This window comes from Amblyomma mixtum, chromosome 2 (assembly GCF_055824585.1).
Source record: "Amblyomma mixtum isolate Tamu chromosome 2, ASM5582458v1, whole genome shotgun sequence".
NCBI lineage: Eukaryota > Metazoa > Arthropoda > Arachnida > Ixodida > Ixodidae > Amblyomma > Amblyomma mixtum.
The window spans coordinates 106,812,815-106,822,701 of NC_143013.1; the positions used below are offsets into that span (position 1 = coordinate 106,812,815).

At 46.9% G+C, this 9,887-nt stretch overlaps 1 protein-coding gene across 4 annotated transcripts in view; it reads left to right on the forward strand.

Annotated features, from left to right (window-relative positions):
• Positions 1–9,887, forward strand: part of Lkb1 (Lkb1/serine/threonine kinase 11) — a 33,030-nt gene extending 23,143 nt beyond the window's left edge. For 2 of the 4 annotated variants that reach the window (XM_089572331.1, XM_089572330.1), the window contains exons 8-10: positions 6,278–6,367; positions 6,451–6,525; positions 9,503–9,887. In XM_089572331.1, coding sequence (XP_089428457.1) covers positions 6,278–6,367; positions 6,451–6,525; positions 9,503–9,603 — 266 coding nt within the window. In that variant the 3' untranslated portion in view covers positions 9,604–9,887. The remainder of the gene's footprint in view (positions 1–6,277; positions 6,368–6,450; positions 6,526–9,502) is intronic. The other 2 variants (XM_089572333.1, XM_089572332.1) reach the window with 2 other exon arrangements.

The window sequence follows — 9,887 nt, forward strand, 5'->3', positions numbered from 1 at the left end:
GATACACAGTGCAGTGCCTTACCCGGTGACGAGACGTCATGCAAGCAGTCGCCAATTCCTCACAGCACTATGGGAGCTACAGACCTCAGCCAATCAGGAGATCGTAAAGACCTCAAACGTGTTTTACTCGCCTTGTCTTCCACATGTCGTTTGCAGGTGGATTCTGCAAGTGCTTCATTGTTTTCGGAAATGCCGCGAGTGGGAATAGAGACCAAAAAAATGTGTTCAAATCATAGATAGACACCCAAACAACAGTAACATGCAGGTTTTCAATACCTTCGCCTTACATACAAATTTAATGCCATCAAGTGCCTGCTACCTTACGTTTTAATGGTATTCACGCTGTGTCACATGCGGCAATTTAATGTCATTACCTTTACCGCCATTCGCAATTTACTGAGTTCGCCGCAACTCATTAGTCAGGGAAATGCGTGCTCTCGTCCCCGTTCTACTCTCAGAAAATCGTAACTTTGCGAGTAACTACTCCCCTCAAGCGGCAGATGGTTGATTCATAGCTTTCAGTTCAGTGAGATGCCTCTACTGCACTTTTACTGGAAATTGCACTATCTTTACCAGCAGTCCTGAGAGATACTCCTGGCTTATGTGCTGGCACACGATCTTGTGTGCAACTTTTTAGGCTTGTCAACCAAGAACAGCAGCATTTTCTCCAAAATAATTTTGTATTACATTTGGACAACATTGACATCATTTTATACTCATGAACACTATTTTTTTTTTGCTGTCTTGTAGGCGTTATCGTCACTATGATGCACATATAATGACATCAAATATTGATGTGTAGCACCAAATTTAAAAAATAATGGCATTAACAAGCCTAAGGCATGAAGTGTTTACATACTCTCATTTCTTGTGGTTGTGTGGTATAACAGGAGCATTTATCATGGTCGGGAACTATTTGATGTGGAAACCGGAATAGTGTAGTTGTATTTGTCGCAACACATTGACGTTTTCATGCAGGTATGCATTGTGTGTCCTGCATCCACTCCGTAAGGTGTACGCCTCCCACACTCGAAACCTGTTTGACCGTTTCAGAAAAACTGGGCGTGTGGCTCCATCTAGGTTCTAAGCTCCAAACTACCCATACCACCAAAGGTGTTGCTGCCAGCTTGTCCTTTTAATTGGAGCGTGCAAAATTTTATTCCTGCTGTATACACGCGTGTAACAGCCGCACTTTTTTTTTTCAGATTCGCTGGTCAATTTCTGGGGTGCGGCCCATATACGCGATGTGCGAAAAAAAACATTTTTTAGATGTGAAAACATACCAATCAGGGAATGGGCAGCATTTATACTGCGTTCACTCGTCACTCGCAGAGTATTTCGACTCTGAGCTTGTGCTGTGCTCTGGTGCACGCTGATCCCAAAAGAAGCCGTGCTACATGTCCGCTGTCAACGTGTAGCCGTTGTTCCGCACTTCCATCACATAAGAGAGCAGCTCTTCTTCCAGTTCGGAAAACTTGCGCGGCTTGCCCCGGAAAGCGCCCTTTTTGCAGCTTGTGTTTCTCAATGCATCCTTTTGGTTGCACCATCATCGGATGCACTTCTTGGCCAAGTCGAATTTTCTGCTGCCACACGCTTGCCGTGTTCGAGCGCTAACTCCCAGCCATGTAGCTGTTAGGGTGCTTGCCCATTGTGCTAAAACTGCAACGCTTGGTGGCAGCATGCAAAAGCCACAACCACCACAACTACGATGAACATGCTAACCTGCCACAAAAGCAACAAAAGGCTGGAGCTGGCGGTACTGATGCCGATGTTGATAGCGGGAGGTCGCGGCGGAAGAAAAAGTTGACGATGATGATGACTGCGACCTCGGGGCGCCATCCATGGATGGCAGTTGGAAGCTCCTGTGCACGTGCGTGGCCTCCACGATCAAGTGCGCCATTGCTCGCAGCCGGAGCTGATCGCGGAGGCCACGCGCGTGCATTTAGAAGGCTATTCCCGCCTGGGCTATGGAAAATTCGGGTGCGGCCCTTAAACGGATTTATTTATTATTTTTTTTTAACATTTCCTTGGGGAAAACGAGTGCGGCCCATACACGGGTGTGGCCCTTACAGGCGTTTATACGGTATTATGCTTAAACACTAAGTTTAGATTGGGGGACCCTGGTCTTGAAAAAAAAAATATTAATGAAGTTACAGTTGTGCAACTTTCAGGTAACATGTATTTTTTTTTGTGCTGATTCTAAATATATCATATAATTTAATGTGAAATGAGCCCTTATGTGCTTATGCAATACTTTATGTAATTTTTTGGAGAGAGCTTTTAAGAATTTTGCTGCAAGGAACTTGATTAAATGCATGGCATTACTTTTTCATGACATCAATGCGATAAGGGTAAAATTATCGATGTGCCTTGAGTTATAGGTTCTTAAGTTGCCACTCAAGAAACAGGGATACGAACTTTTGTTGCCATTTCTGAACTGGCGACTTCAAAACTCCATAACTCAACTTCTATGATGGGCAGGTTGATAATTTTACCCTTATTGCATTCCTTGATGCCAAGACAAACCAATGGCATGCATTTCAGCTAGTTATCTACAGCAAACTTTCTTAAATTCTCTCTCCAAAAGACTTGTATAACGTATTGCATAAGTGCACTAAGACTTGTTTTTTGCATGAAATAAATGACATTGAAGATTGTATAATTGTGACTTCACTGATAAAAATTTTCCTTTTAAAAGCCAGGGTGCCCACTTAAACAACACGTAGAATATACCAAAAGAAGTAGGTAACAATTTGTTATGCTACTGCTCCTGAACTGAAAAGAAAAATGTCTTGAAAAATTTGTCATTTCGCATAAAACATTGTTTGCTTTGCAAATGTAGAATCCTACGAACACCGCTATAAATTGCACTTGTGCATACCTTGACTGCATAAATGAGTAGGAGACTTTTGACACTACTGTAAAAACCAGCATATAATACGAGATATTTTTTTTTCCCGAATTTTAGCATGCCAAATTTCGACCTCTTATATGCGGATGCTAACAATTTCCAGCCAAAATCCACATTTCTGGTTTTGTTATTTTGAAGCGCCATCACCATCACGCTTCCAGCGAGAGGGGGCGCTATGTAGTGTTGGTGTAGGTCGGTAGTTTTGATTTCGACGCCATTTCACTACGATGACCTGACCTCATGACAACCACTACAATAGCACCTCGCGTGGTGTTGGCACCGTGAAAACAACGATCAGCTGGTTTAAAAGGAGAGTCAGCTGGTTTAAAAGGAGAGTAATCATAGCTGCAGAAAGCATCAACGCCACATCAAGCGCTGCCGCATGGTCTGGATGAGGTAGGGGGAGCCTGCAGTTACTGCCGCCAGACACCAGCCTCTCCAGCCACGCTGTGCAGTTGGATCACGGACGTTTTGTGCCAGCATTCCCGAGGAGCTCGCTGGTTGTTATTTCTAGAAATGAGGGATATTGAACGCGCTCGACGGTACCAAACACATGTTTCTGTGGAAAGATATCTCTGACAAGGGCCTCTCGAAAGACACCCGACAACGACATTACTAAAGCTCCGACTACGGGCACTTCCATAGTGTGGGCGCGAGCGTAGTGCCTCTGTACCTGGCGCTCGAGCTACATGCGTTGTATTCGGCTTCCGCGACTTTCGGGACGTCTTCAAGCTGACTGCCTTTCCTTACATAGATTATACACAGATTAAAAATTTTTTTTTCCGTTTTTGCGGTGCCCAAATTGAACCTCGTATTTACGTGGGTCCATATTATATAACAAGGGAGTAATTATTCATTGGCATCCACCCAAGCGCAGCCATACGGCTACAAAGGAAAGCTATACAGCTTTCTCAGAAACTTCGTAGTTAAAGAAAAATTCGTCCTGGTCCGGGGTTCGAACCCAGGACCACCGCTACACCGGAGCAGTCGCTCTACCAATTGAGCTAACCAGGACGGCAAGCTTATGGTAGGACGAGAGCGAATTGATCAATAACTCGAAGTGGGAACTGTGTTGGTCAAATGTTTAGGGGAATCCCCCAAGGTGGAGTAGATTTATAATAAGGGAGTAATTACTCATTGGCATCCACCCGAGCGCAGCCATACGGCTACGAAGGAAAGCCATACAGCCTTCTCAGAAACTTCGTAGTTCAAAAAAAATTCGTCCTGGTCCGGGGTTCGAACCCGGGACCATTGCTTCTCCGGAGCAGTCGCTCTACCAGTTGAGCTAACCGGGCAGCAAGCTCATGTTAGGGCGAGAGCGAATTGATCAATAACTCGGAAGTGGGAACAGTGTTCCTCTGAACATCCGTATTATATACGGGTTTTTACGGTATATTCCACAGTGCAAGAATGCTGGCTGCTCTGCATGCTTCATAGCTTTGGCAGTGCTGCAAGGAACTGCTGAGATGGAGTGTAATTGATGGGTAATTAGTATTTAATCAGTGGGCTTTTCCTTACTAAAGGTCCACTTGGGCAACGAGGTATGCCATAGTGGAAGGCATCCATCCACTCGCATGAACCTTTTACTAGATAAGTACTAAGTTTACTCCTCGAGTAAAGTCAGGATAATGTGTCAAATTTCTCCCCAGCGTTAGACCTTTTTCCAAGGCTGCCCGTTTCGCAACGAGGAACGTGGCAGTGCTTGTCAGGACAAGAGCCCCTCACTTCATTATGAGCATGCCTTTGCTCACGCACTGTGCGTCACGCTTGCACTGCATCCTATTTCGCTCCCCCTGCAAAGTTTCGGCCATGAAGGGGTTTTACGTCAAGGTTTCATCCGGATTTCTCTGTGCTCTTTGTTCTTATTCAAAGAGGGACATGGTGAATGACGTGACAGACTTGGTTGAAAATTTCTAGTTATTTTTTTTTTCTTTAACCTCTGGTCTTCATCTGTCTTTGAGAGGAAATTGTAGCGGTATATGCTGCAAATTATCAAGAAATTGCATTTTTTCATGCGCGGTTTTTCGAAAATTGTGAAGGAATAGTGCTTCTGGTGGTCCAGGCACACTGTGTACTCTTCGGCTTTCCGGCAACGGGGCACCACCATCTTTGTATCACCGTGAAGAGGTCAGCTTCCGATGGCTCTAATGCCGCATTTCTCCGAGGAAAAGCAAGAGTGAAACGGGAAATCAAGAAACAGCAAGAATAGTGCTGCGACAGGGTGCTTTAGTTTCTTGTACACCTGTACTGGCTCAGGCTCGACTGCGTCGGCAGCACTCTTCACACATGTATGTTGAGCTGCATCGGGATGCGGCGTGTAGTCTTCTGCGGACCCTGGAAATATGTCTGCCTCAGCGCCATGCTTGGCATGTTCGGTGTGTGCGATAAACAAAGATGTGAAGAAATATTACGTCTAAAATGGATTATTTTTGCTTTCTTGCTTCTGTGGCACTTATTAGTTCCAGCGCAATAGTTACTGAGGCGCCCGTAGCTACAACGCTGTCTAACTGATCTTTAGCGAGGCGTGCTGCTCGGTGTAGTTTCGAGCATCTGATAGTGTTTTTGTCAAAAATGAGGCCAAATTAGCCTTAAAGCTGATTTTCTTAGCTTTCACTTCTGGAGTTATCACTCATTTCTTATAGCATTTCATAACGAATGACAGTAGAATGATTCTGCTTTTTGCGCACGACTACTGAGACAATGAAGAGCGCAATAAAGCTTTCAATTTTTCTGCATATGTACATGCAGTAGCTTCTTGAAAGTTTTAAACTGCTCTGCATGGGGGTAATGCGTTACTAAGGACCGTGGCATCGCATATGAACAATTATAGCAGATGTTCTCTCTAGGATAAATGATGTGACTGTTGCCCTACTTACGAATAAATGCTCCAAGGCTGCCGTCTTTCAACACCAAAATCTGAGTGGTGAGCATTTCCATCCAAGAGGATGTATGGGCACTGGTAATAGATTAAACGTCAAGGCTAAGCTCCGTTTCATACCTTTTCATGCTCTTGCCTAGCTACCACAGTCAATTGCTTTAAGTGATCACACGTCAGTGCTTGTGTCATCATAAAGCAGTACATTGAGTGAGCAAGTTTTGTTTGGCTTGTGCGGACAAGCATAAATGTCTTTTGAGCTGTACCAGTCTTCTTTGCAGCTTACACCTACACTGCAAAAGGAAAGCAGTTGCAGCACGTGGTGTTTGCTGTTTGAATGGAAAGACCGCGACATTTTCTTGTGATGAAGATAACGAATGCGATATTTGCGCCACAGAAAATTCAGCAGATGCTTGTGCAGTGCAGCCTACCGGTCCCACTTATTGGGGAGGCAAATTAGGCCTTAATAATCTGCTTTTGTTCTTTCGCAGCTGCCATTATCCCCGAACCCACCGTTAACGAACAGGCTGTCGAGCTTGAAGACGCGCTTGTCTTGGAGTCGCACACAAGCACATGTCCATGTAAGCAGTAGTGGGAAAACGCATGCATGTGCATTGGTGTGCTGCCAGCCTCAGCTAACCCTCTTGTTTGGCCTCGGACGCAGCGGAGCAAGAGCAAGGACTTGAAGATGATCTCCCGACTGAGCTTATTCCGGGGCAGGACAGCGAGCACTCTGGCGGTACGCTGAAATGGGCACGGGCCCACGCGTGGCAGTGAGAGTGTGCGTCATAACGCTAGCGATGCGACGGCCTTGCATAATCGCGAATTTTGGCAGCTGCCTCTCACAGCCTTAACGTTTCTTTGGCAACGTGCCAAAGCTCACATTTTCAGTTGCTGTGGTTGTCCTTACGACATCGGAGCTGCTGCCAACTTTTGCCAGCAGTTGTGATTCCGTGGAAGAAGACACGCTGGATACGTGTGAGGAGAGCAGCAGTCCCAATCAGCTGATTCTAGGGCTTCAGCATACAAAGCATTGAATTTTGCACTCTGTCTTACAGCGAGAGCTGTTACTGCCTCATTCCCCCGAGAACGCGGCGTCGTAGTGACGGCGGCCACAAAGGCGTTGCTAGGAGATGGAGTGCAAGGAGGATAGCAGGGAAGGAGGAGAAGGTTTGTCTAGGCAGAGGATGGAAGTAGCAAACATAAGTAACTGAGAGGAAGATGGACTTATGGGAGAAGCGAAGGCTGGTCTGAACGTGAGCACTGCACGACTAGTTCCACCTGGTGGCATGGCCCGACTGAACGAGTGTGCGTGCTGCCACCTCGTCAGCCGCATCTGGACATGCTGCTGTGTTTGCCATCACCTGAGCCGCGTCGACATCTGCACATTGCAGCATGATGCTCTTGTAACAGACACTGCCTGTGCCACCAGCGTGATCAGTCATAATGTTACTTGGGCTGTTGGTGGGGGTGGAGATAGGCATTCAGATAGAGAAAACAGGCAGACATGTGTACGAAAGAACGAACAATAAGCAGTGAAGCTGATGCTAGCTGTCTGTCTTTGCCATTTGATGCGAATAAAGACACAGCAAAAGAAAAAATTTAATTATGATAAACCCATGGGCGGTAATGGTTTTGATCAGCTCTAGCTTGGCCTCGTTGGGCTTTTGCAATTGTTGCCTTTGCTTTAAATGCTGTTTCTATGCATGAGTGGGTGACAATTGTGTTTTGGTTCGGCAGTGTTACAAGCGCTTTGTAGTGTGAGGAATGGGTCGGCACGGACTTGAGCATCTTGTCGTGTAGCGCATTTACGGTCAGTGTCCCAAGACCATTCTTCCCACTGTTTTGTGCCTCTTGCTTCCCGCATACATGCGGCATGCAGAGCGTGATGCTGCACCTTGGCTATGCCCATGGCTGTTCTGCAATGTGATTGATGTGCCACGTCACCGCTGTCTGCTTTCTCGCAACTTCTGCAGCTGCTAGTGAGCAGGTCATGCCATGCAGTCATGCGAGAGTAACCTTGAGCGGCGTTTCCAGGCGTTTGGGCTCTCACACATCTCACCTTTATAACGATGAATTTAACGCGAGGCGTGCAGAATATGTGCGAAGGGTGGTCACGTTTTCGCAGCTGCTGTTTGGTGGTGAACACTACTATGCGTTTGGAGAGAACCTTTATCCTAACTGGTAGCGCTGTAAAAACTGACGGCCTGGTTATTTATTAAGGCGAAAGCCTTTAATGGCTCATTCTCCCGTCCGTCCGTCTGGCGTTACATCCAGTTTCTGGGGTAACTCATTGATGAGCGCAGCTGCCAAAAGGTGACATCATCTTCGTCAACAGGTGGAGCTGTTGGTGGCGGCGTTGAGCGCGCTCCATCGTCGGTCGGTGTGCGGCAGCTAGTGAAGGGAAATGGCTCCCAAGCGGTGCAGCCGTAACAAACATAGGCAGTCATTGGCAGCCGAAGTAGCGTGACAAAGGCTTTCGCCTAGCGCACTTTAGGCTGCCAAAGTGCTCCCATAGTTTTTTTTACCCTCAGGGCCAGAGTCAGTACAGAGGAGAGTGGGTTACATAGGATAAAAAAAAACATTGAATAAAATATGAATGTTAGTAGAACACAAATTGAGCTTTCTCCAAAATATAGAAAGTTAAGTAGTGCATCGCGAAAACATAGATTATCTTCAATGGCTGCAATATCGGGGGAAGGTGGTTCCACTCGACGTAAGACCAGGGAAGTTAAGACTGAAAAAAGCCTTGGTATGGTGTTTTGCAATGCCAATCTTGCGATTTAAATAGGTGCATGGTATTTGGAGGTGTAACTGAAGGCTCTCATTGAAATTTGCGCTGCTGTCGGTAACCATAGCCATTTTTTACAACTCTGTATGTGCTAGCTTGCACAAAAATTCAATGCCTTTTATGCTTAGGCCCTCAGCGCTGCTTCTTTGCACCACTACCCTCTGCCTCTTGCAGATACTCACCGAACAACCACCTCTGCAGAAATGCATTTACGACTCTGTTTCACTTTTGAGGGATGGCCGCTTATTTAATTGTTCACAGTTGCTTGGAGGTATTTGTGAATAAGGTTTGCCTGCTTTGTGCAATGCGGTTTGCCTTTGTACCGAGTTTATTGACAAATACAATCGCTGTAGGTCTTCGAGGTCTCTCTTGCAAAAAGCTGGCAATGAACGAGGCTTTCGTGTCATTGTCGTGGCAACAGCCTAGCGAGCTGCATTACAGCGCGAACACAAAGATCAGGCACGTCCACGTGTTTGCGAAACCTGGTCCGTATTGCGCACGAATGAGACTCCATTGAAATCTTCCGCGCGTTTTGGCGCCGGGGAGTAGCTTCTCGACACAGCTGGTTGATGTGCTGGTCCGATTCCGTGCAATCTCATTTCTTTCCAGTTCTTTATAGGGTCACGCTGTCGTGGTTTTTGGCAATAGCTTACTACATCGAACTAAACAGAAGAGCGCTCAGTATCTCCTCTCGGCAAGCTTCCATTCGTCCATGTTTGGTAAAGACACGGCACGTCAGCACGCTGCACGGCATCCTGGCTGGCGGCCTTGTCGAACGCGCGTGCAAACTCCAGGCGCTGCAGAGCTAGGACTAGTCTTTTGCGTTGGTTGTTAGCAGGAAGCAGTTCACCGGTGTGCGCAGTGTCGCACGTATACAAATGGTTTTTTCCAGCGATAACTCTGTCGCTCGTGTCTTTCCGCGCAGAGCTGCGGCAGCGCACTGACGAGAGCTGCGGAGCCGGGACGCATCCTCGGCGAGGTTTCCTGAGCCGTTCGCGTGTCTTCAGCGGCTGCCAGCCGTCCTGAGCCCCGTCTCCCTCCCACCGCCACGTGTACGGATGCCCTGCCCAGTGTTCTTTCCACGTCTCCCGCGTTGCCAAACAAGCAACGACGGCCTCGAGCTGAGGCGTTTCAACCTGCAGCTTACCTTCCCTCCTCGCCTGCCGCTGTTACAAAAGACTCCGCGGGTTTTGTTTTCCATCCCGTGCCGACTAGTCTCCTTCAGAAGGCAGCAGCCGGACTGCAATGGGACCTGAGTAGCAAAGTGTTGAGAGTTGTCCATTAAAAGAAATGAATTCCCTTTTTTCCCA